The sequence below is a fragment of the Megascapheus bottae genome, chromosome 16 (assembly GCF_031878675.1).
Source record: "Megascapheus bottae isolate mThoBot1 chromosome 16, mThoBot2.hap1, whole genome shotgun sequence".
Classification (NCBI taxonomy): Eukaryota; Metazoa; Chordata; class Mammalia; order Rodentia; family Geomyidae; genus Megascapheus; species Megascapheus bottae.
In genome coordinates, this window is record NC_143524.1 from 51,320,557 (window position 1) to 51,348,016 (window position 27,460).

Consider the following 27,460-nt stretch of genomic DNA (forward strand, 5'->3'; position numbering starts at 1 on the left):
GACCTATATGAAAGAATAATCGTGGCCCGGTGATTCATATTTGTAATCCCAGCTACAAGGAAGACATCAGTTAGAGGACCACTGGTCTGGGCAAAGTGCAAGACCCTATCTGAAATACAAACAGACCAAAAAGAATCAGGGGGCAGGGTTTAGGTGGTAAAGCACTTATCTAACAAGTACAAGGTCCTATGTTTAAACTCCAATACTGCCAAAAATATAAATAAAAGGCAAAGGGTTGAATTTAATAAATAAGAGGTCAAAAAAGTATGTGCAGAATGTGAGTCTTTACTCCATTTCCTGCATGGGAAGCAGGAAATGTTTCTCCTCTTTCTTTTCCCATTTTTCCTTACTTTATCAAGTTAGACTAAAATAAATCCTTTCTTTAAAAAAAAAATGAAACAAATAAAGTCCTGTTAATTAAAGCTTACCTGAACCTGCAAGTCGATTGATGGCTTCCCAGGATTTCCGGATGCTCTGTGAACAATTTGGATTAGTTTTCTTAAAGTCTGCAGTCACAATCTTCATAAACACACCACAAGGAACCAAATCCTCAAAGTGCCAAATAGGGGCAGAAGCTGCAAGAGCTCTACAGAGGAGAAACCAACAATGAAACAACACTGCGTTAAAATGTAGAGAAAAAATGATGTGATGTTAATGAGAGAGAAACTAGAAATCTCAATAAGATAAAAGAGATATTTCTAGGCCAGGAGTTTTGCCTAGTGGTAGAGTGCTTGCCTAGCATGCACAAAGACCAGGGTTCAATTCCTTGGTACCACATACATAGAAAGAAAAAAGCCAGAAGTGGTGCTGAGGCTCAAGTGGTAGAGCTCTAGCCTTGAGAAAGTCCAAGGACAGTACTCAGGCCCTAAGCTCAAGCCCAGCACTGGCCAAAAAAAAAAAAAAAGATATTTCTTACCCCCAAACAAATATCTAGGTTTGCCTCGATGGTCAGTGAAAAGTGCTTAGATCCACTTATGTGCATACATGCACTTACCCAACTACTATATGAGGGTATTTCATCCTCAGCCAGGCCGCAAGCATGCCACCATAAGAGCCCCCTATGGCAATGACAGGTTGCTTTTCGGCTCCAGGGATTGCTCTTTTCAAGTATTTGATTAACTCTACAAAATCAACCAGGGCTTGTTCTGATGTCAGAAAATTCAAGTGTCTAGAATCCTAAAAGAAAAAGTGGGGCAAAGAGAGGAACACAGACCCACATAAGCTTTTCTTCAAATACAATTTCCAAGCAGTTGTGCTAACATGCCTAGTCAAAGCATTATGTGCTTGTCTGAAGGGAGTTGAGTTCTAATTTGTCTCCATTCCCCACAGCACAGTCCTGGTATGTCCCTATCACCTCAGACCCCGGGGCCACATCACAATCAGTAGGTTTATTTGTTAGGTATAACAATATTCTTTCCTTTCAAGCCTGTCATATAACACACCTGTGATTCCTCTTTCAAATGTAATTTCTATTGGCTGCTAGTTACTAAAGACCTTACTGAAACTGTAGAAATAATAGGAAAATATAAGTGACATTCAGCAACAAATGGGATAGAATAGAAAACTGAGCTGGGTGCTGATAGCTCACATCTATAATCCTAGCTACTCAGAAGACTGAGATCTGAGAATCACAGTCTAAAGCCAACCTGTGCAGGGAAGTCCATGAGAATCTATCTCCACTTCTCCAGCAAAAAGTTGGAATTGGAGCTTTTGACAAAAGTGGTAGAGCAGCAACAGCCTGGCGTGAGTAAGCTAATGGATAGTGCCCAGGGTCTGAGTTCCAGCCCCAGGACTGGCATACATGAACATACACAAGCACACGCGTGTACACACACTCACACACACAACATAAAGCTAAACTTAACAGCAAACTGTTGTAATTTTATTCTAAATCTTGACATATTTAAAATATCTGCAATGTAGCCACAGAGAAACTGAGATAAAGATCACTGGTAAAAATAAAATGTATCCCTCCCAGCATTGGTGGTTCATGCCTGTAATACTAGCTACTCAGGAGGCTGAGATCTGAGGATCCTTGTTCAAAGCCAGCCCTGGCAGGGAAGTCCATGAGACTCATCTCCAATGAACCACCAGAAAAACCTGAAGTGGTACTGTGGCTCAAAGTGGTAGAGTGTTAGCCTTGAGCTGAAGGACTCAGGGACAGTGCCCAGGCCCAGAGTTTAACCATCACAACCGACAAAACAACAACAACAACAACAACAAAAGAATGTATGTAGAAATTCATCACACAGCGGTGGAGTCTAATTCCACTCCCCTTAAACTTGGCCTAGACTGAGTGACTTGGTTTTAATGAAAACAACGAATAAAAATATTTTCCTTTACGATAAACATATACTTACCTTGAAGGAGTGCTCACCAAAAGGCAGGGATTTTCCATAGTATCGATGCTCAGCAAACACCAACATAGCATTCAGTTCTTCAGCCACATCCCACATGAACCCCTAGGAAAAGCTTGCCGGTTAAAATGAGGATGTGAAAAAAGCACCAATCACACCTTTCACAAACCATACAAAATAGCTGTGAACACAGACCAGCAAAAACTCTCTGGCTACTAAAGTGGCTCAAATGATAGGAGTGGTTAGTTAACAAGGAGTTCAAACCCTACAAAGAACTCTCTGAAAAGTTGCATGATTTGGCTTATTCCACAGACACATGACGGATTCATGTTTCATTCATTGTTATACACCAGGTTCATGCTGATAAGTTACTCGGATTCTTCTCATGACTCTCTGAAAAAGGAAAGGACTAGGGACCTCAAGTGGGAGAAAAAAATACCTATCCACAAGGACCTGGATTCAATCCCCAGTACTGTAGAAACAGGCACTGTGAGATTACAGACAAGAACACTGGAACTGTCCCCACCACCTGACCAATATAACTACAAGTCCTCTATACATCGTCCCAACAATAAAATACAATAAAAAATGTTTTAAACAAAAAGAACACTGGGACTTGAAATCATTTCTACATTCATACAACTTTTAAGTAGCAGAGCCAAGACTCTAATACAGGCTGCCTGGCTCCAAAGCACAGACACCAAGGGCCGCCAGGCTTCCTGGCTCTAGCACCCTATGTCTGGCCAGGAAATCACTCACTGTGTTTTCTTTTGCTTTTATTCTGAGCTCCGTTGTGGCCTCAAAATCCTTTAGAAAGCACCCCCAGCGCCAGTGTCAATGGATTTGATGATTGCGCAGTGATTAAAAAATGTCATTCTTTGAAGTGGTGCCATGACTCAAAGCGGTAGAGTGTTAGCCTTGAGCAAAAGAAGCATCTAGGGGGAGAACGGCAGCCATGGCTCTGCGCCGTGGGCGCCTCACCAAGCACACCATGTTCGTGCGGGACATGATCCGCGAGGTGAGCAGCGCGCCCAGGACAGCGCGAGGTGCCCAAGGACAAGCGGGTACTCGAGGTCAGCAGGAAGGGGGTGGGGACGCACGTCCACGCCTAGAGGAAGCGCGAGTTGCTGAGCAGCCGCCATGCGGAAGGCCGCCGCCAAGAAAGATTGAGATTCCTCCCCACCGGGCCCCCAATAAAAGTCTGCTCCCCTCAAAAAAAAAAAAAGAAAGAAAAGAAAAGAGAAGCATCTAGGGGCCACGGTTTTGGCCTAGCGGTAGAGTGCTTGCCTAGCATGCACGAAGACCCAGGTTCGATTCCTTGGTACCAAATACATAGAAAAAAACCCAGAAGTGGTGCTGAGGCTCAAGTGGTAGAGCTCCAGCCTTGAGAAAGTCCAAGGACAGTGCTCAGGCCCTGAGCTCAAGCCCAGGACTGGAAAAAAAGAAAAAAAAGAAAAAAAAGAAGCATCTAGGCCCTGAATTCAAGTCCCGGGACTAGCACATATGTGCGTGCACACATGCACACACACACACACACACATCATTCTTAATGCCTGTTCTTGCTTTTTAATGGATTATTCCCTAACAAGGGCTATCAACCTCAAAGCATTTGTTTGGGTCAACAGTAAGCAACAAAAAGAGCTGCAGGAACGTGAGCGTGGAGAATGTGACATGGTACCTGTGGAGGTGGTATCGCCTTGTTCACGCTGGACACGGGTGGCTTATGTCTGTAATCAGCCTAGCTACTCAGGAGGCTGAGATCTGAGAATAATGTGTTGAAGCCAGCCTGGGAGGACAGTATGGAAGTGGAGCTGTGACTCGGGCTCCAGCCTGAGGATGGATAAATGCTCAGGTGTTGAGTTTAAGCTCCAGCACCACTTTTCAAAGGAAAGTATTTCTTTCTAATTCTTTGAAGCTGAATACACAGGTATTCTTGGATATATCTGTTTTATCCTTTTGTGAACTGTCTACCATGCATTTTTGCTATTACTGAGTTTGTCTTTCGTGTTTTGTTTTGTTTTTAAAGAATTTCACATTTTAAGAACAGTAACATCTGGCCATCTACACTGAAAACATTTTTCCAGTTTATTGTAAGAAAAAGCAAATGTTTGAAGCGCAGGAATTTCACACTGGTACATACCGTATTATTGCTAAACCAGACAATGTCCCCTTCATTACCAGTGTAGAAAAGTATGGATCCACCATCTTCCTTCCAGTGTCTATCAGATATTAGGTACCGCTGTTTAAAGGTTTTCACATCACTAAATCCAAAATGATTAACCTATTATAGAAACAAGTGACATATTTCACAGGAATGAAATAAAATGATATCAACATAAAAGTGCTTCTCATATTAAAATCAACTATACTATAAAAAAATTTGATTTTCATTTTTTTAGTATTAACAGTAATATTGATGTAATTTTGAAAGTATTTTCTTTATATGGTTATTGCTGGAAAATATATTCAGTAGGCCAGGTGCTGATGGCTCATGCCTTGGTCTTAGCTACTGAGGAGGCTGAGATTTGAGGATCACATTCCAAGCCAGCCTGGGCAGCCGGGCACAAAAGTCCATGAGACTCTTATCCCCACCTAACCGCCATAAAACTGGAAGTGGTGCTGTGGCTCAAGGAGTAGGGTGGTGGCCTTGAGCTGAAGAACTCAGGGACAATGCCCAGGCCCAGGGTTCAAGCCCCACTACCAATAAAAAAATATATATGTATATATATATATATATATATAGTCAGTGGGAATGACAACAAATACCACAATAAACTCAAGTAGCTTTTTTTTTTCAAGTAGCTTTTTTTTAATTTTTTTTTCCCCAGTCCTGGGCTTGAGCTCAGGGCCTGAGCACTGTCCTTGGACTTTCTCAAGGCTAGAGCTCTACCACTTGAGCCTCAGCACCACTTCCAGCTTTTTTCTATGCATGTGGTACCGAGGAATCGAATCCGGATCTTCATACACACTAGGCAAGCACTCTACCAGTAGGCTAAACTCCGGGCCCCTCGAGTAGCTTTTTTAAAAGCACAATTATGCTGAAAATAGAACTGCTAATCTCTTATTTTCACACTTATTTTTGTTTGTTTTTTGACAAAAATTGTACACACAATGTACAGCATGACGTTTTGAAGTTCAGATACATTTATAGACTGACTAAGTGAATTAAAATAGGCATTACCTCACATATTTATCATTTGGGGAGATGAGAAGACTTAAAAGTGTACAATAGCCCATAAGTTTTCAAAATTAATACATTCCTTGTTATGTAAACTTTCATAGCCTTTCAATATGACCATTCAAAAGCCACACAGACCACTGACAAGGCCAATAAACATTACCACTCTAGCATACTCGAAATGCCAGGATTTGGACATTTAATACCATCCCAACAAAAGGAACTAGGGCTTAATAGTGATAGCTGGCTGGTATTTGGAACAAGAAAATAAGACTATACATATTGCTGAGCAAACAAAGAAATGCTCATAAATTCATAGCGTTAGATTAATAGATATAGAAACCAACTGTTTAATGCTTTAGTAAGCTGAATATAAAAAGAATAAAGATTGCAGTTGACTAAAATATTTAATATATGAAACATTATAGTGAATATGGGCATTTTTAACAAGCCAGGAAAATTTTCATTTCAAAAATAAAAGAATCTACCCAGGAATGGCCTAGTGGTAGAGTGCTTGCCTAGCATGCATGAAGCCCTGGTTTCGATTCCTCAGCACCTCATACACAGAAAAAGCCAGAAGTGGCACTGTGGCTTAAGTGGAAGAGTGCTAGTCTTGAGAAAACTCACAGTGCCCAGGCCCTGAGTTCAAGCCCCAGGAGTGGCTAATTAATTAATTCAACTCTTGGTCTTTTTTAATTTTTACATTTTGTATCTGTATCAATTAGTTGTACAAGAAAGTTCTGTTCTAACATGCTCGTTCATACATGCAAACCTTGCTCAGACTCACCCCATTACTCTCTTCCTCATCTTCTTTCCCACTTTCCCAACCAATGCCCACAAAGTAAAATACATAAAATATATTTTTTTGCCAGTCCTGGACTTGGGCTCAGGGCCTGAGCATTGTCCTTGGGTTTTCTCAAGGCTAGAACCCTACCACTTGAGCCACAGCACCACTTCTGGATTTTTTTCTGTGTATGTGCTTCTTAGGAATCGAACCCGGGTCTTCGTGCATGCTACCACTTGGTGTTAAAAGCTTCATGAGAATGGATGGCAGAACTTGAGAGAAGCAAAGGAGGAAGAAAATTAGGGAGAACAAAGGAAAGTGTAACACCGACCAAGAAGCATAGCAACCTAGCAAGCATGAGTTCCTGAGTTCAAACCCTAGTTTCATTACAAAACAAGCAAACAAACAAGGATCAGGCTGTCTTCACCTTAACCTAAGGACCAATACTCACAGCACTAATGGTGTGGAAGCCTTAGTACACAAAACCCAAAGCACATATCACTTAGGATGTACTCAACCATAAAATAGTCAATATTTATCATAACCCAAACTTTAGGTATAATGACAGAAGAAGGATGATTAAGTTGTAAGCTATTTGATGGAGCAAAGGACAGTGAAAATTAAATAAAGGTTAAGGAATTTAATAACCAGATGAACTGCATGATCCTACAATGACTCCTATCTTGAATAAGACAACCTGGAGACAAATGGGTTCATTTGAATATTAAAAGAAAAAGATATTAGATAATACTAAAGTTTTGTTAGAAGTGATATGTATTATTTTGGCTACTTGTCCTTTACAGCTGTACTCTGAAATAATGTGAACTGTAATTTCCTTGAACATACTTAAGTATAAAAAAAGGAAAGTGATGCTGGGAGTTTGGCCTAGTGGTAGAGTGCTTGCCTAGCATGCACAAAGACCTGGATTCGATTCCTTGGTACCACATACATTGAAAAAAGCCAGAAATGATGCTGAGGCTCAAGTGATAGAGCTCTAGCCTTGAGAAAGTCCAGGCCCTGAGCTCAAGCCCAGGACTGGCAAAAAAATAAAATAAACTAAGAAAGAGTATCAAACTATTTTAAACTTAAATTGAGCTTCGGATACATTTTTGATTATTTTTTTTGCCCTTTTAGATTTTAACTCCACTGTAAAAATATAACAATCCAATGCTTTACCATGATAAGATTTGTGTATTTATAAGGTGACCTGCAGTACAGAGCCCTGTGGCTTCAGGTTGGTGGAGGCTGAATTCCTAGGGTTTTGGAGAGATGGAGCCAGAGAGACCTCCCTAGCCATTATAAAACGGACGGGCTCCTCTACCCCCGCCTCCATTGCCATGCACAGGCGCACACTAAATAGACACGGATCCCCAAATCAAGTGTCTCAGATTTGCACTTAACCTACATGCTTTCTCATCTCTATCATCATCATTACAGGTACTCCTTAACTAAAAGCTACTTTCAAATACATAGAGACAGGCACTTCTGAGGAAAAATAAGCAGTTTATAGAGGCTAGGTATACAGGGGTGCACATGCTATACATTCCTCTTATCGCAGACACCAAGGTTCTCAACCACTCCATCAGTAAGAATGCATTGAGCTCCTGTTCTTGATCAAATGCAGAAGCAGGGGACACTAAGCAGCTGATCCACAACCCCTACATTTAAAGTCCATTCATTCAACTCTATCTAAAAATGAATGCACAGGGGAGAAACCATGGAGATGTGATTCTATCTGCTTCTATTCAGCTAGTGCAGGTTCTCCCCGAGAGCTCCCACCCCCTCTCAGCACCACCTGAGAACTTGTTCGAATCCCACACCTGCTGACTCTGACACTGCAAGAAAGCGTAGAACCTAGTAAGCCATGTTTTAACAAGCTCTTTGGATAACTGATATCTTGAAAGCCACTCAGTTGGAATAAGCAGCAATATAAGACATGAATGTGTTATTTATTCTCTTGATCTAGGTTTCATAGCTTGCTATGTTAAATAAGTTTCATGTATTTAATTACTACCTGACATTAGACCCCAGGCTAACTTGCAAGGATTATGGCAACTGTAGAACAAAAAAAAAAAAAGAAGAAGAAGAAGAAGGAGGAGGAGGAAGCCTTTCTGTGGAAGAAAAGCAACTGCAAGAGTTAACAGGCTGTCCTAGCTGTAAAATCAAATACTTAACAGCCCTGAACACCGGTGCCTTTCTATATACTATATAGATAATGTGTCACTCAAAGAATTGATGTAAGGATAGAAAAAAAACTATACTTGAAGTACCAAGTATAGTTTCTGATAAAAAAAAAAAAATAAGGACTTAGGGCTGGGAATGTGGCTTAGTGGTAGAATGCTTGCCTAGCGTGCATGAAGCCCGGGGTTCAATTTCTCAGTACCACATAAACAGAAAAGATCAGAAATGGCACTGTGGCTCTAGTGGTAGAGTGCTACCCTTGAGCAAATGAAGCTCAGGGACAGTGCCCAGTCCCTGAGTTCAAGCCCCAGGACTGGCAAGTAATAATAACAAAAATAACACAGTAAGGGCTCAATAAATGTAAGGTCTCTTCTCCATTTCATTTGCATAAGTAAGAGCAAATGGAGCACTTCAGAGAACTGCAGGAAACATTTGGAGAATGTTAAAATCTCTTAGTTTTCTAAGTGTTTCACCTTGGTGCTTAACAAGTTGAAATTTTGCCCAGTGAAATGCCCTTTGCACAACATGAATTTACAGAACTTTCTTGACTTCTTGCCATCAACTTCCAACTGCATAGATCAACTGTAGTTTTCACTAGCTCCTGATCTGCACACAAGGGGCAGTGGTGCCCTCTGCTGTTCAGAAATAAGACCCACATGCCACTTTCCTTTCTGTGATCCTGAAGGAAGATGTTATAAATCCCAACAAGAAAAGGCTTTAGAAATCATGTGATCTGCGGTGCTCAGCTCAAAGAGGACACACGATTTGATTGATGTCAAGTCAGAGCCGGAACTTTACCTTTACAATGTGATTTCTTAAAAGAACTGAAATAAATAACAGTGCTGTGAAACGAACACAAGCACAACTCCCAAATGGAAACCAACTTCTAGCCAGGCTGAACTGCTCTTGCTAAACTGTGGTCAAGGAAAATCCCAAAATGAAGAGGTGTTGGGTTGGGAGAGGTGAGGGAGAACGATGAAAGGGACCATCAAGTTGCACTGTATTCATAAACCCATTTACTGAATGGGTAACTGCTTTGTACAACTACTTAAAGGAAGGAGGAGGAGCAGCAGCAGCAGAAACAACAGCACACTTGTAATCCTCACTACTCAGTAGGCCGAGATCTGTGGATGACAGCTCGAAGCCAGCCCAAGCAGGAAAGTTCATAAGATTCTCATGTCCAGGGCCGGGAGTTTGGCCTAGTGGTTAAAGTGCTTGCCTAGCATGTATGAAGACCCAGGTTCAATTCCTCGGTACCACATACATAGAAAAAAGCCGGAAGTGGTGCTGAGGCTCAAGTGGTAGAGTTCTAGCCTTGAGAAAGTCCAAGGACAGTGCTCAGGCCCTGAGCTCAAGCCCAGGACTGGCAAAAAAAAAAAAAAAAAAAAAAAAAGATTCTCATGTCCAGTTAACCACCGAGAAAACCAGAAGTGGCCCTGTGGCTCAAAGTGGTAGAATGCTAGCCTTGTGCAAAAAGAGCTCAGGAACAGCACCCAGGCTGTGAGTTCAAACCCCACAACCAACCAAAAAAAAAAGAAAAAAGGAGGAGAAGGAGAAAAAGAAAAATCCTTGTCTGGCAGGAAAACTAATAAGGAAACTGGGAAGTCTTCAAGTTACAAAGCATCTGAAAATGCTGCATTGGATGTGAACGTGGCCAAGGCAGAAAGTGAGACTCAGAGACCCTGAATGAAGTCCAGACTTTTAGGGATGCCTGAGGCCAATGTCATTACTGCGAAAGCCAGGCTGGGGCAGTGAAATGGAGCTTGTGTCAAACATTTGCACCAGATTTCCTCTATTAGAGTTATTAAGTAGAGACTAACATTTCTGGACAAGCTTAATACAGGAGGGTGGCAAGTTCACAGACTAAGGTTACAAATTCCAGAAGGAAGGGGAATTTCAGCAGGATTTAGGTTTACCCCTAGAGGGTAGATGTCTAGAGAGGAGTCCCACGAGGGGGTTTCTCACAAAGGGTAGCCGTAGACCTACCATAAGATTAGAGACCAACGCCACTTATCCTGCCTCAAATCAGTGGCTGCTTATTTTCACTTTATTATGTCAAGGCCTTAAATGTTCTGCTCTTATTCCCGTGTACAATGAGGATGTGGGAAGGATGTGGAGGCTTGATTTGACTTAAAGAATTAGGAAGGAAACCATGTCTCCTGATGCTAGTGTGACTATAACAAGGAAATGAATCTTTCTAAGAGGAAGAGGACTCTGAGAAACGGGAACCGTCCTTTCTGTCTCTTCCTTGCCAAGCCCAGAGACCTAGTTTCCAATGTTTGTTTGGTTTGGTATCAGGGAATACATGCCACCTCACTGAGCTGCATCCCCAGCCCTTTTCACTGTAATGAAGAACATTTCCTCAGAAATACCCTTCTAATGAAACAATCCTTTTATGTAATAAGATCCTAGTCTTCGCACATTCTTTTTTCTTTTTCTTTTCTTTTCCTTTTGGTCAGTCCTGGGTCTTGAACTCAGGGCCTGGGTGCTGTCCCTGAACTTTGTTGTTCAAACTAGTGCTCTACCACTTCAGCTATAACTCCACTTCCAGCTTTTTGGTGGTTAATTGGAGATAAGAGTCTCACAGGCTTTTCTACTTGGGCTGGCTTTGAACCGGGATCCTCAGATCTCAGCTTCCTCAGTAGTTAGGATTTATAGACATGAGCCATCTGCACTTTCATAGATGCAGTGCAATTTGAATAACTAGTGCTTGAGAAAATGTGATAGTAAATTCAACAGGGGTGAGTATAAGTAGCTAATTACATTTTTTTAAGTAATTATCTGCTCCTAAGAGAGTATACCCAAACACCCTATCCAGCCCTGCAGTGCTCAGAATTTCCCTGACCAAAGACCATTGGCCAAAGGGAAAATCACCCTCTTCACTGATGTGTTAAAAAAAATCAAAGCAGTCCTAACCTACTGCTAGAACAGAGAGGGAGCATCCTGCCCTTGGGACACCTAAAACATTCCACTAAACCAAGGTATAAACACACTTTGTTTAAAAGTTAATAGTTCTATCAGAAGAAGATTCTGGAATCACCGTGTCTAAACAGCTCAGCTCTCACACGAAGGAAGCTCCAGGCTGGACCTACCTGGTCTCAACTTCAGCTCTGAAACTGAAGAGCCCTTGGCATTGGAAACTGATTGACCACTAGAAGGCGCTGTTGGCTAAGCTGTGATGTGGGAGAGTCCTTCTGGACAGGATGGAAGCTAGACCTTCAAGGCTGAATGCTTAGATTCTAATCTGATATCCAGATGTTAATTGTTTTATTACTAAAGAACGTGTTCAAGTCTCTGAAATGCATAAAGTACCGTCCTTTTGTTTTTCCTGGTGCTAGTGATGGGGCCGCACACATGATAGGCAAGAGATACCCAGCCAATGGACTTCTTTAGAATTGAGGTATGCTGTGCAGCTCAGGCTGGCCTCCAACTGAAAAGCCTCCACTCTCTGCCTCCCGAGAGCTGGGATTCTATTAGAGAATCGCCATGCGTTACATATCCCTTTCTTTTTAAGTTAGGGTTTCAATGTATGCCTTAGAAGTCAAGATAATGGTTTACTGTAGGAGCAGTGACTCTAAAAACAAACCTAAATAACTATCATCTTAACTTCAATAATTTGGTTAGGATGATATATATTCCTACAGAATAATAAAATAGTTTACAAACCTACCTGTGAACAGTCACAATTTCATTTAACAAAGAATGCTACAATATGCATATGATGTTTACATTTTGATTACACTTGAATCACATGTAAATTGTAGTATAATAAAACACCACAGTATTATTTTTTATTTTAAAATGTTTTTCATTTAAAATAAAAATATTTGGCTGGGAGTTTGGTCTAGTGGTAAAGTGCTTGCCTAGCATGCATGAAGACCTGGGTTCGATTCCACATACATAGAGAAAAGCCAGAAATGGTGCAGTGGCTCAAGTGGCAGAGTGCTAGCCTTGAGAAAGCCCAAAGACAGTGCTCAGGCCCTGAGTTCAAGCCCCACGACTGGCAAAAAATAAAAAGGAGTCTCACAGATATAAAAAAGAAAATATTTATGTAGCTCTTTAAAGAAAGAACTGAATAAGGCATAATTCCTTCTTTCAAGTTCTGGTCCTAACAAAAGTCATGAAAATACCAACAAGCAACTGCACAATGGGTGGTTAAAGTGCTGGGAGAGGAGCCATCCTTTGGGAGGAAATCCTGGAAGCCTTCTTGGAGCAGAGAATATGTAAGCTGACCTTTGAAGCATAACAAGAATGTTTGAAAGTAGAAAAGAGATAGAAGAGCGTTTCAAGCAGAGAGCACACACCAGTGCAATGTTACAATTGACTGTGCTAAGCAGCTTAAACTTCTAACATTACGTTTTCTAATATATACTTGACATTGTGACAAGGTATAGTCAGTGCTTATAAGGCTGAAAGACAATAAAGGTATGCTCTCAGCCAGAGCTCTATAATTTGACCTGAATAACAGTACTCTAAAAAAAAAAAGTAGGACCGGGAAGCCGGGCAAAGTGGCTCATGCCTGTAATCCTAGCTACTCAGGAGGCTGAGATCTGAGGATCAAGGTTCAAAGCCAGCCTGGGCACAAAAGGACCCGAGACTCTTATCTCCAATTAACCCCTAGAAAACGGGAAGTGAGGCTTGGCTTAAGGGTAGAGCAATAGCCTTGAGCTGAAGAGCTCAGGGTCAGTGCCCAGACCGAGTTCAAGCCCCATGACCCACAAAAAAAAAAGAAAGAAAGAAAGAAAAGAAAAGAAAAAGTAGGACTGAGAGTTTGTCCTAGTGGTAGAGTGCTCACCTAGCATGCATGAAGATCTGGGTTCGATTCTTCAGTACCACATATATAGAAAAGGCTGAAAGTGGTGCTGGGACTCAAATGGTAGAGTGCTCACCTTAAGGAAGCCCAAGGACAGTGCTCAGGCCCTGAGTTCAAGCCCCAGGACTGGCAAAAGAAAAGGTAAATCATAATGGTTAATTCCACAGCACACTAGTACTGAGATAAATTATATGACAGGAATGGAAGAAATAGGAGACCAGATTAGATTCAGGCTGGCATCAGATTTAGAGAAAAATCTTCTTGTAAAGACAAACAATTTTAAATCTGAAATCTTTTCTCTAAACCAACAGTGAATAAACAGAACCACTAGAAACAGAGACCCACCAATAAAACCTTTGTCTGTCTGATGCTCAGTCACCTGAAACTAGAGCAACACTGCACAGACGAGCAATGAATACACAGACTGGAAAAATGCATGGGTTCCCATTCTGTCATCCTTATGAAAAAAGACCCATTTAAGCCTGGGGGAGGGGCATAAAAAAGCATGAGTCAAGATAAAAGAAAGGGAGTACAAAGTTCTCAAGGAGAGCAGATTTGTGCACGTAGATTTACTGTTTGAGAGAGCTGCAAAACACTGGAATTGGATATGCCTTTTGCCCTATGACAAATCACATGTGTTAGGAAGAACCCAAGCCTAAAATCTAAGACCAAACAGTTTGGTCTTCCCAGGCTAATTAGGAAGCAGAAACTGCCTGCCTTCCACTACAGAGAGAAACAGTGAGATGATTAAATAACAACAAAAATTACAGACAGCATGGGGAGAGATGAATAATAAGCATTCTTCCCAAGTACATTATAAGGTTGGAAATCCCTTAAAAATGGGGCTTTCAACTGTGTTGTATGACTCTCACACAACACAGAGCATCCTATCAAATGTATGCCATACGGGTTCATTCAGTAGTAAACCAATGTTTGACCAACTCAAGCATTCCAGAAAATGTTGGGGGATTATTTGTTTTCATTTTTATTTAAGTAATCGTGCAAAGGGGCTTCACTTCAACAAGTCTGATTATGAGTACAATGCATCTTAAGGTCACCCCTTCCATTATTCTCCCCATCTTTCTCACTCATTCTCCTCCAGAAAATATTGGGTTTGGGTTTTTTTGTTTTTGTTTTGCCAGTTCTGAAGTTTGAACTCTGAGCCTCAATGCTGTCCCCGACCTTCTTTTGCTCAAGGCTAGCACTCTATCACTTGAGCCACAGCACCACTTCCAGCTTTTTCTGTGACTAATTGGAGATGAGAGTCTCTTTCCTACCCAGGCTGGTTTCAAACCTCAATCCTCAGATCTCAGCTTCCTGGGTAGCTAGAAATACAGGTATGAGCCACTGGTGCCTGGCTCAGAAAATGTTGTTTAAACAACATGGGAATACACTTTCCAACAACACAGTGAAATGGAGAAACCTGGGAAAGGTATAATGCCAATTGATAGGTGGTCAGTCGAGTTGGACACTGGTGGCTCACGCCTTTGAGCCTAGTTACTCAGGAGGCTGAGAGCTGAGGACCGAAGCCAGTCCAAACAAGAAAATCAGTGAAACTCTTAACCTCCAATTAATCACCAGAAAGTGCAGTGGAGTTGTGACGCAAATAGTAGAGCACTAGCCTTGAACAGAAAAAGCTCAGTGACAGTGTCCAGCCCCTGAGTTCAAGCCCCAGGAACACGCCTGAAGTAGGGAGAATCTGAAATGGTGAAGGCATGGTCCATGCCTAAATGGCGGAGGGATTTGACTTGGGCAAAAGGAGTAATCCCTTCTCCACTTGAAACAGGTGTACCCAGAAGGAATTACCCTTCTAGGAAAGCAGACATGCCTCCCATACAACACCTTCATTTCTTCTTTTTGTTGTTGTTCTGTTCTTTGAACTGAAGGCCTTGTGCTTGCTAGATAGATAGTATCTGAACAACAAACCATTCCTAAGTTTCTCAGTCACTAGAATAAAGTTATTTATTAAAAAGGAGGATGAAGCAATGATTTAGAGGTAAAGGTTCTCATGCAGTATAGAAAGATCTAACATCTCAGCATTTATAGAATCCAGAGGCTGGAAACTAAATCTGCAGACATATGCACCACTGTCCAGTTGTAAGCTTGCTTCAGCAGAGACACACACCCCAAGGCAGAAGCAGAGATAATTAAAGGTTGGACAAAACTAGTCTGAGAGAAGACAGGGACAAGAGAGTTGAGGTCACTTCTGGTCTCCAGGCTGCTGAACTGCCCAGAAGTACACGATCCTCCTGACAGACTGCTTGCAAATCAGAATGCAAGAAAGAACTCTTTGCTTGCAGAAATAGATGCTTCACCAGGCAAGGACATCTGTCCACAGCTAAGTCACCTGTGTCTGCAAGCATGGCTGGTATATAGTAAATCAGGGACAACGCAGTCAGCGAATGCTTTGCATTCCTTGCAAGCACTCTGAATTATGTTGGATCTAATCCATTTTAAAGAGCAAAAATTCTTCCCAGATCACAAACACACAAAACATAAGCACTTCAAAGATAACTCTAAAAGTACATTACAAACATGACAAGCTTCTATTTTCTTGTTTGGTTAAACATAAGATGGTATCTCACTGAGGTTTTTGTGTTAGGAATTGTTATTCTTATTTACCACTGTTATGATCATATACGATGCTCTAACTGCTAAGAAATGGAGGCTCATGTCTGGTATAATGGAAGAGATTAAGGACACTTGAATGCTCTGCAAGACACTCAGGCTTCTCACACATCCAAGCACAGGCCTTTAATGGGATAACTTAATCCCCTCTTGCAATCCATACTTCCCAAATCTCCACTTGAGAAGTCTGTTCCTTTCTGTTCCCCACACAATACCGTCTCTGGTTTAACCCTACTCACACCCCAGCTGAGTAAGCATCTTGTTATGGATGGCGCACCCAAGACTGAACAGCAGACATGACCCAAGGTTCAACAAACCACCTGCTCAGAAATTCATTCAAGAGGCACCTCCACTAACACAACTCCAAGGCAAGGAAAGCAGACTGAGTTGAAGAGCATTCCCTCCCAAGTTCCTGTCTCTCCTGGGACCCCTGAATGGTGCAGGAGTTTGGCCTAGTGGTAGAGTGCTTGCCTAGCATGCACAAAGATCCGGGTTCGATTCCCCATTACCACATACATAGAAAAAGCTGGAGATGGTGCTGTGGCTCCACTGGAAGAGCTCTAGGCTTGAGAAAGCCCAAGGACAGTGCTCAGGCCCTGAATTCAAGCCCCAGGACTGGCAAAAAAAAAATGTGAGTGCTTGCCTCGCATGCATGAAAACTGTGGTACTCATGCCTATAATCCTAGCTACTCAGGAGACCAATATCTGAGGATTGAGGTTCAAAACCAGCCCAAGCAGGAAAGTTTGTTAGACTCTTATCCCTAGTTAAGCACCAAAACAAGCCAGAAATTGTGCTGTGGCTCAAGTGGGAGAGTACTAGCCTTGAGTAAAAGCTCAAGGACAGTGCCCCGGAGTTTAAGCCCCAGGACCAGCACAAAGAGAGAGAGAGACGGACAGACAGAGGACAGAGACAGAAAGAGACAGAGAGAGAGAGAGAGAGAGAGAGAGAGAGAGAGAGAGAGAGAGAGAGAGAGAGAGAGAGAGAGAGAGAACACCAAAGGAGAATGCTATATGAAAGTACAGGTACACAGCAAGAAGATGCTCATGTGACAATGAATGGAGTCAAGCCAAGATACACCAAGAATCAGCAATGGCCACCAGAAGCCTGGAGACAGCCATGGAACAGTCTCCCCCTGAGTGACCAGGGAGGAAAAAGGAATTTATTCTGCCCACATCTTGAATTCAGCATGTGGTCTCCTGACTGAGAATACATTTCCATTGTTTTGGCCTCTCAGTCTGAAGATCTTTCCTACAGCTTCCTTAACAAACTAATAGGGCCAGCACTAGTAACTCATACCTGTAATCGTAGGTGGCCAGATTGCTTAGATTGAGGATCAAGGTTTGGAGCCAGCACAATTAATCAGCAAAAATTAAAGCCAGTAGCCAGGTGCAGTGGCTCACGCCTGTAATCCCAGCTACTCAGGAGGCTGAGATCTGAGAATCAAGGTTCAAAGTCAGCCCAGGCACAAAAGGACCTGAGACTCTTATCTCCAATTAACCTCTAGAAAACAGGAAGTGGGGCTTGCTTGGCTCAAGGGTAGGTGGTAGCCTTGAGCTGAAGAGCTCAGGAACAGCACCCAGGCCAAGTTTAAGCCCCACAATTCACCAAAAAAAGTAATTAATTTAATTTAATTTAACCAAGCCAGAAATGAAGGTATGGCTCAAGTGGTAGAATATCAGCCTTGAGCAAAAAAGCCAAGTAAGAGCACAAGGTCCTAAATTCAAGCTCCAGTAACATCACAAACACAAAAAGAAAAAAAAGAAAAAGAAAAAGAAAGAAAATAATACAGAAAACCTCTCCAAGGAAGCGGCATTGTAGCTGAAGCCTGAAGGAGCCAACCAAGGAAACTTCTAGAGAGAAAGAAAAGAAAATATAAAGCCTTAGAGACCAGGAAGGGCTTGGCAGGCCTTAGAAATAGAACAAGACCACAGTGCAGTGTGGTAAACAAGGAGAGGGGTTATAATATAAGGCTTGGGCTGATTCAAACCCACTATGGTGGGTAATTATACCGGCATCAGGAACCCATGTAGCGTGTTAAGACATACTCTGATCTATTTGAAGAAGATCCCTCCAGCAGCCCTGTGGAAAGCAGTCCAGCGGGAAGCAGAGGGCCACTGAACAGTCCAGGTGCAAGATAATAAGAATGAGCAGGTTTCAAAACAAGGACTCTCATAGACATAAAAATGTATGACTCTATAGACATAATATTTTATTACATAGATTAATATGTACCTATGACATACAAATCCTCAGCCTAATTTTAATTATGTTCTAAAATCTAAGTGCCAGTGATTGTATATAGAGATTCCCTTCTTGAATACTCATTTGTTAAACACGTCATTTGAAATATGAGGTAAAAGTCAATGTTAATAAATTATTTAAATTAAAAAATTGCAAGAAAAATAAAAATTAAATAAATAAATAAATGAATAAAACAAGGACTCTCTTCAGTGGTCACAAATATAGCAATGTTTATTTTGCAAAATCATAATACCGAAGAATGAGCAACAGTGACAAAGGAGCCAGTGTACAACGTCAACATTCAGCAAAAGGATGTGCTTTGTACAGTGGCAGCCACTACCATTCCCCATTCATAAGTGATTCTGCAAGGCCCTGACTGTGAGGACCCTGCTAAACTGCAAAGGCTGAAGGCTCTTGACTAGTAGTTGACCGATGTTAACAAAACATATTCTCGGGCTGGGAATGTAGCTTAGTGATAGAGTGCTTGCCTAGCATGCATGAAGCCCTGGGTTCGATTCCTTAGGACCACATACACAGAAAAAGGCTGGAGGGGGCACTGTGCTTCGAGTGATAGAGAGCTAGCCTTAAGCAAAAGAAGTTCAGAGACAGTGCCCAGGCCCAGGCCTGGCCAATGTGTGTGTGTGTGTATATACACACACACACATATATATACATATATATATATACATATATATACATATATATACACACATATATATACATATATATATATTCTGTTTCTATTCCCTTTTTCCAAAACAGTTTCAAGAAACTGATAGAGGAATACCCTAATTGCTCTCAAACATATGGTCCATGTTCCACTCCCATGAGAAAAAGAATACCTGGAACTATAATCTTCATCTAGTTACTTTTGCTGACTTAGGAAACTACATGGGGGGGGCCGGGAGTTTGGCCTAGTGGTAGAGTGCTTGCCCAGCATGCATGAGGACCTGGGTTCAATTCCTCAGTACCACATACATAGGGGAAAAAAAATCTGGAAGTGGTGCTGAGGCTCAAGTGGTACAGCTCTAGCCTTGAGAAAGTTCAGGAAAGTGCTCAGGCCCTGAGCTCAAGCCCAGGACTGGAAAAAAAAAAAAAGAAAGAAAGAAAGAGAGAAAGAAAGAAAGAGAGAAAGAAAAGAAGAAAAAGAAAGAAAGAAAGAAAGAAAGAGAGAAAGAAAGAAAGAGAGAAAGAAAAGAAGAAAAAGAAAGAAAGAAAGAAAGAAAGAAAGAAAGAAAGAAAGAAAGAAAGAAAGAAAAGAAAGAAAGAAAAGAAAGAAAGAAAAGAAAGAAAGAAAGAGAAGAAACTACATAGACTGGAAGTCTGGCCTAGTGAGTAGAGTGCTTGCCTAGCATGCACAAAGACTGGGATTCAATTCCTCGGTACCACATACATAAAAAAAGGCTGGAAATGTGCTGTTGTGGCTCAAGTGGTAGAATGCCCAAGGACAGTGCTCAGCCCTAGTTCAAGCCCCAGGGCTGGCAAAGAGAAGGAGGAGGAGAAGGAGGGGGGTGGACTACGTTTTGTGTGCATGTGCGTGTGCGTATGTATGTATGTATGTATGTATGTATGTATGTGTGCCAGTCCAGACTTAAAGCTGTCTCTAAAGTTTTTGTACTCAAAGCTAGTGCTCTCCCACCGGAGCCACAGCTCCAGATCTGCCTTTTTTTTTTTTTTTTTTTTTTTTAAGATAAGAGTCTCCCAGACTGTTCTGCCTGGGTTGGCTTCAAACTTCTGTCCTTAGATCTCAGCCTCCTGAATAGGATTACACGTGTGAACCACCAGCAACCAGCAAGAAACTACTTTTTTTTTTTTGCTAGCTTGCTTGATTCTGTTTTGTTTTGGTTAAAATATAACTCATCTTCTCCTAGGCATGATTTTCTGTAAATCACAGAGTGGGAACCACTGAAATAGAAAAACCCATAATGTTTTCTTTTAGAAATGGTTTTAAAATAAAGTGGTTTCATTGCATTGCAAAATAAGTGATTTTGAAGGGCTGGGGGGGGGCGGAAAGTAAACTTTACAGAGCCCCCACATGAATCATAACCACAAAAGGAAACAACTAAAGAAAGTAATGCCTAAGTTTTTTCCTCCCAGGGGAAACTCCAACATCGTATTTTCAGTTCTGATTTCACTACAAAATGGTCTCCAGGGATTTCTTATCATCCTCTTCAACATACCCGCTACAAACACTCTACATTGTTTTCCAAAAAGATGACGGAAGGGGGGGAAAAAAGGATATCCTCAGCTGAAAGCAAAAGGCTCAGAACAATCACAGCAAGTTCAAATGCAATCAAGTGGCTTCCGTTGATGATTTCCAGGTGTCCTCACCCCAGACACCCTCGCGCCCTTTTGGCTGAAGACAGCCCAGTGCCAATGGGACAAACAGATGGTGAGTGGTCACATGTACTCACCTGAGCACTGCCTGCCAACAACCACATGGCCACTGATCTCACAGGGCTTAGTGCTTGCTGACAGAACCCAAGCAACAAGACGCAATCTGTACTTAGCCGTCAGTACAGTCATGGCACAGGCGTTGTGACAGCAGCAGAGGCAAGCCTTCCTTTTGAGTGGGTAGCTGGAGAAGGATATTGGTAGAGATGACAGCTCAGCTTTTCACACTCAAATGGTAAGGAAAGGCCTTGGCATTCTATCTGGTGTCACTTCATACAGGAACTAGTCCTGTTCTAAGGTTAGCAGCTCTATTTCTATTATAAAGTGTTTAGGTTTGCCCTTCACTGTAGTTACTTCTAGATGCATGCCTTGTAACTACTACACTATTATAAACTCCAAGGCAGCCAGATTGTAAGTTAGATGGCACCACATCTGGATGGCTACCCCTTCTGGAATTCTTCAGGGGCTGCCCTGGGCTCCAGGCACAATACTACTACTTCATTTGTTCTTCACGGGGGCTCTGGGAAGGGGTGAAGTTATGTGTTTCCCATCATGCCACAAACCCTCCCCCCTTCTGTGTCAACTCACTGCACAAAACACCACGCATACAAGCCCTTGAGCCATCAATGACCATGGACTTGAACAGAGGAGAAGTGTGGCTCAGAGTGGCTTTAGCCAACACTGGACACATGTGCCTGGTCTCTTGGGACCATGAATGAGACTCAATTATCTCTCCCTCACATCGTAGTACATCAACCTAGGGATATTTGAACAGATCCTGACAATGTCAATTAACCCTGAACTCAACCTGGACGATGCTAAAGAGTAGTAAACACAGGTGATTCCCACTGAGACAGACCCTTCCCCACAGCACAAAGCTGTCTTCCTCTGACCCCATTCTCAGTGTCTCAGCAATCCTGGAAACAAAGATAAAGGGCACACTCTTTGGTCTCAAAGAAGACAGGGTGTGGAAGGGCTCTGGAGATTGGCAACCCAAAATTTCTGAACATGAAAGGCATAGGACAAGCGGTGCTGTAGATCACACCTGTGATCCTAGCCGCCTCAGCCCGAGACCCAGAGGATCACAGTGTAATTGTAAAGCCAGGCTGGACACACAGGTCAAGTGGTAGTGTGCCAGTGGTGAGCAGCAAGCCAGGTGAGCACTAGGCCATAAATTGAAGCCCTGGTCCTGACCAAAAAAAAGGGGGGGGGGAGGAAAAAAAAAAGGAAATGTGCATTATAAATGAGAGTAGGAACAAAGTATTCATTTGACAAGTGATCCATACCAGTAATCATGGCAGAAATCTGAGGCTGAGATCTGAAGACCGTAGTTCAAAGCCACCTGAAGCAGGAAAGTCCATGAGACTCTTATCTCCAATTAGTCATAGAAAAAGTGGGAAGTAGAGCTGTAGCTCAAGTGGTAGAGCATGAGCCTTGAACAAACAGAAGCTCAGGGACAGTGCCCAGGACCTAAGTTCAAGCCCCAGGACTAGCAAAAAAACAAACAAACAAAAAAAAAAAAAAAGCAAAGAGGAGAAACAACCTAACCAAGTGGTGGCTGCAGAGATAGATTAAAGGCAAACCCCAAGGAGCTGAGGCCTGTCCTGGGACCCTCCTCTTCTCCACATTGTCCATCTCCCCATTTGTATCTTAGAAATCTGTGGTAGAACAGATAGCTGGATTTCCTCCAAACAGAACGTCTTGCAAAAGGCGATCTCATCCTCCAATCGCCCCCACCCCCACCCCGCCATCCCACCCCAGTTCTGTCTCCTCTGCACAGCCTGCTAGGACAAGTCTAGGCCCCACAGAGGGTATTCCTTCGTCTCCTCCCATGCTCTTTCAGTTTCCAGCATCGCAGCCACCCTGCTCTGTGGCAAGAGTCACTGCATGCAATGCTGACTGTGGCACATTTCTAACTAGAAGATGTCCTGGTCTGTCAAACTCTTCCCACGTCTGAATCTGTGTTGCCTTATTTATAAAAGAGGCTATTAACACTTCCCTCACAGAGCTACCAACATTCCAGGGAGTGTATGTACAAGTATGAGCACAGCAAAGGCCCAAAACTTGGTCAGATTATAACAAACAAGCTGATGATTGATTGCCATCAAGTGTTGTGTAGTGTGGTATTAATAAAAAGACATCACAACCACATGGACATTTTCAGATTTGGCATGTGATTCTGGTGAAAGTGAAACACAGGTACACTTCTGTGTTTATTGAGGCAAGCAAAACTAAGGAACTGTTCAATATAGAAAAGAGTACAACTAGGGAAAACTCTTCCACAAAGAGTAAATAAATAAACAAGTAAATCGGTGGAAAAGCAGCAGCATATTCTGAAGCAAATTGACTCAGGGCCAGTAATTATAGTCTGCCAACAGTACAGGACCCCTGGTTTTACAATTACATTCTTGCATCCCATAATAACAAGATAATTACAACTATTCACAAGGGGTAGTGTTTCCATCCCCTAGCCTCAAACTTCATGGAATCCTCCACTTCGGAGATGGTCTTTTTAGTCATCCACTAAACAGATGCGCATTGAACAAAGATGCAAGTCTCTCTCTGGTGTTTTGTTCACTCTTGTTAGTGTTTGGAAGCACAAAGCAAGTCAGAAAACCTCAGGGAACTCTCTCAAGCACATGAATTCTGGGAGGAAAAATAAGATGATAAATTTAAAAAAAAAAAAGAACACCTAAGGAAGGGCATAAACTGAGGGCTCATGGTAGTAATCTCAATTGTGCAGGGATGAGATAGGAAAAAGTGAATCTTTAAGCCAGCCCAGGCAAAATGTCAGTGAGACCATATCTCAATCAACAAGCTAGGAATGACAATTCACATCTATAATCCCAACTGCCCAGAAGAAATAGGATTATAGTCTAAAACAACAAAAACAAAAACAACTAGAGTAAAAACTAAAGAGAAGGAAATGAATGTGTGCTGTTCCCACCTATGATGGGTTAGTTATTTCTTTTCCTTTCTCTCCCTCCCTCCTTCCCTCTCCCTCGACCCCCACCCAACCAAGGTCACAGACAGGGACTTGAGCTGGGTTCCTGCTGCTTTCCCTCATTGGCTAGCACTCTATCAATTAGCCACACCTCCAACCCATCTTTATTATGAAAGAAATGTCCACCTTTGTAGGCCTATACAGTTAGGTCAATATTAGCAAAATCAACATTGTAAATCAATAGTGTGTCAGAAACTCAGCTGAGCAGGTTTTCTTTTTTTTTTTAATAAACTTGCATACTAGTGAGCAACCAAGCTTCAGAATTTGAAATTAATTCTATTTTTTTATTTATCTAAATGGCTGAATCTTTACGCCCTTATGAGTGTGATAATTCTACTTGAAGAACACTCTGAGATACAATTTCTTTTCAGGCAACTCACCCAGTAGAACACAGGTAATAGTTAAATAAATGCTGCAGATAGTAAGTAATAGGGAACTAGAGGAAAGATAGCTTATACCAGCATCAGTCAATTGAAGAAGTGGGGTTTAAGTAGAGTCCAGTAAGGCTGGACTGGAAGGGAAAGAGGAAATACCCCACAGTGCAGCTGGCCTGAACTGAAGCTCAAAGACAGGGTAAGGGCAGGGCAGGCAGGCAGGGCAGGGCACGGAAGGGGACATCAGATAAGCCAATAACACAGTAGCATGTACACAATTATGAGGTGACTAATGTGGAATGCCTGGCACACATAATAGTCCATATCAGAGATGTTTTTTTTTTCCCCTAGTAATTTTTTTCAAGGTTGATCTTTGTGTTGTTGTTTGGGGATTTTGATGATTATTATCTTTCAATAGTTGAGGTTTTAGTTCAGCATGTCCATTTGTGAGTACAATTCATCTGATCAACATCACAAAGGTGGATCTCAAAATCACAGCATTCTCTAAGCCGACACGAGGTGAGCAAGGGATGATGGAGAATCAAGCTGTCCTGCTTCACTGAGCATGCAGCACAACATCAACTCCAGCTCTCCTACAGCAGAGACGAGCCTTGGTGCTCATGTTGGTCAGTCTCTGGTAAGAAAGGTGGGAGGCTGCTGCCCTCAGAGTCACCGAGATGCACAGCACAGACTCAAGTGACCCAATCAGCAAGAAAACAAAGGACACCACAACTAAGCCAAATCAAAGAAGTGTTTATGGAGGCCTCCATGCGCCATAAAACCAGGCCAAGACAGTTCAGAGCTACTCTTTTAAACACACAAACTGCATTTTTTTCCCTTCTGTTGTGTTGCAGAAGTGAAATGAATCATTGTTGGTAAATTTACACTTACTTTCTAAAATACAGGGCTGGAACAGTCTGAGGCAATTTTTTTTTTTTTTAAAGAACTTGCTGAAGGGTATCAATGTATGTGAAGTAATGTACCTTCTATCTGGTGAATATAATGTAACCCTTCTATTATTCACAATAAAAAAATACATGGAAAAAATAAAGTAAAAGCTAAAAAAGAAACTTGCTGAACTGTATTATTTATAAAAATCTGCTTAAGCAAGCAACAGTTCTGAGGTCAGGGGTCTTTCTCCCGAGGGGATAAAGTGTGTAATTTCTGTCAGGCTTCAGGCCTAAGGACATAAGCTACTTCAATAGCAATGTTTCCCTTTTAAATCTACATACAGAAATGTATACATACATATTATAAACATATTATATAAAATATGCTAATATTAACATATTACACAGAAACATTATATATATAAATGTTTCTATATAGAAATGTCTTTTATATATAGAAACACTCCTCCCCCACCCCCACACACACACATATACACACATATATAGAGCTGAGAATGTGGCTTAGTGGTAAAGTGCTTGCCTAGCATGCATGAAGCCCTGGGTTTAATTTCTCAGTACCATATAAACAAAAAAAGCTGGAAATGGCTCTGCAGCTCTAGTGGTAGAGTGCTAGCCTTAAGCAAATAGAAGCTTTGGGACAGTGCCCTGATTAAGCCCCAAGACTGGGAGTGGGAGGTAAGGAGGGTGGAGGGATGGGGGAATATATATTTGTATATAGAGAGAGACATATATACCACAAATGGTATATATATATATATATGTGTGTATATATATATATATATATATATATATATATATATATATCTGTCTCCATAACCTGTTGATAGTCATTTAAAGCCAATTGTTCAGCTGGACCTCAGTGGCTCATGCCTACAATCCTACCTCCACAGGGGACTAAGATCTGAGGATTGTGATTCAAAGCCAATCTGGGCAGAAAAGTTTATCAGATTCCATATCCAAATAACCACAAAAGAGCCAGGCTGGCGTTTTGATCCAGGGAAAGGAAGCTGTTCAGCACCAAGGAGAGTTGTCGCCCTGGCTTTTCCACTAGAGCAGCTCCCTCAGCGGAAGAAGCCATTGGTGTGAGGAAGTGGCAGAGGTTTCCGACAGCTTTAAAGGACAGTGTCTGCAGCGTGACCCCATGGCTCAAACTGTGTAAAAATAAAAATTTACTGGCAAAGGATAACAAGTACTTCCTTACTTTCTTATTGGATGAATCAAAGCTATTGTTCGTTTTCTAATTCCTTTTTTAAAATTGGGTTATTAAATCACAATGACGGGCCAAACATACTAATCATGTGCTTATCAGGAAAGTCTACAAAAAGTGCCAGTTTATCTGTTTGGGGAAGTGTAATGTGGAGCACAGAAATGGTGGGACTTAGGGTGAACAAATGCAGCTGTGATACTCACTGGACACTGTGCTGAAAATGAACTGGACAACTTGTGGGGGGTCAGGAGGGAAGTAACTGGGAGAAAATAAGGGAAGAGGTGACACTGTTCAAAAAGAACTGAACTCATTATCTGACCTATGTAAATGTAACCCCTTTGTACACCACCTTCACAATAACAGCTTTTAAAGGGTTAAAAAAAAACGCCAGTCATAGCAAAGGCTTAAATACCACAACCACCTCCACCCCCCCACACACACACTTAGAAAATGCATCTCAGACCAATGGTATTAAAACAATTTTTTTTTCTGTGGTTCATAGGGCTTGAACTCAGCCTGGGCACCGTCCCTGAGCTCTTCAGTTCAAGGCTACCACCCTACCCTTGAGCCAAGCCCTACTTCCCATTTTCTAGAGGTTAACTGGAGATAAGAGTCTCAGGTCCTTTTGTGCCCGGCCTGGCTTTGAATCTTAATCCTCAGATCTCCGCCGGCTGAGTAGCTAGGATTACAGACATGAGCCACCACACCGGCTATTTAAAACAAATTTTAAGAACCTTTAAAAACCTTTTCTGGCCAGGAGTATGGCCTAGTGGTAGAATGCTTGCCTAGCATGCATGAAGCCCGGGGTTTGATTCCTTGGTACCACATACACAGAAAATACCAGAAGTGATGCTGTAGCTCAAGTGGTAGAGCACTACCTTGAGAAAGCCCAAGGACAGTGCCTAGGCCCCTGAATTCAAACCCAAGCACTGGCAAAACACACACACACACACACACACACACACATATACTTTCTACTTCTGGAAACCACAATGTTCTATGAGTAGGAAAAGGATTATAATTAGAAGATAGCCCCATGTCTGAGGGCCAACTTCTTTATTTAATAGCTATCTGAACTTGAATAAGTTACTCCATGTCTTCAGGCTCATTTTCTGATCCACAAAAATTTAAAAACAAAGGGTGAGCAAATACAGCCGTTGTACTCAGTAGACAAGATGTTGAATAAATACAATTTGTGGGTGGGGATGGAAGCAGGAAGAGGTGATACTGCCCTAAAAGGAAGTTACTCATTACCTGACATGAAACAGTAACTCCTTTGTACATCACCTTAATAACAACAAAAATTTTAATTAAAAAAGTAAGGATTGGGTACACAAATAATGAGTCCTCGCTCTTGTACTGTTTCGATCTAATAGCCACATATTAA

General features: G+C 41.9%; 1 protein-coding gene across 1 annotated transcript in view; it reads right to left on the minus strand.

Annotated features, from left to right (window-relative positions):
• Prcp (prolylcarboxypeptidase) overlaps positions 1-27,460 on the minus strand; it is a 59,053-nt gene that overhangs the window by 20,830 nt on the left and 10,763 nt on the right. The window contains exons 2-5 of the mRNA XM_090348509.1: positions 4,498-4,638; positions 2,361-2,462; positions 995-1,176; positions 429-586 (exon numbers count right to left, since the gene is read on the minus strand). Coding sequence (XP_090204635.1) covers positions 429-586; positions 995-1,176; positions 2,361-2,462; positions 4,498-4,638 — 583 coding nt within the window. The remainder of the gene's footprint in view (positions 1-428; positions 587-994; positions 1,177-2,360; positions 2,463-4,497; positions 4,639-27,460) is intronic.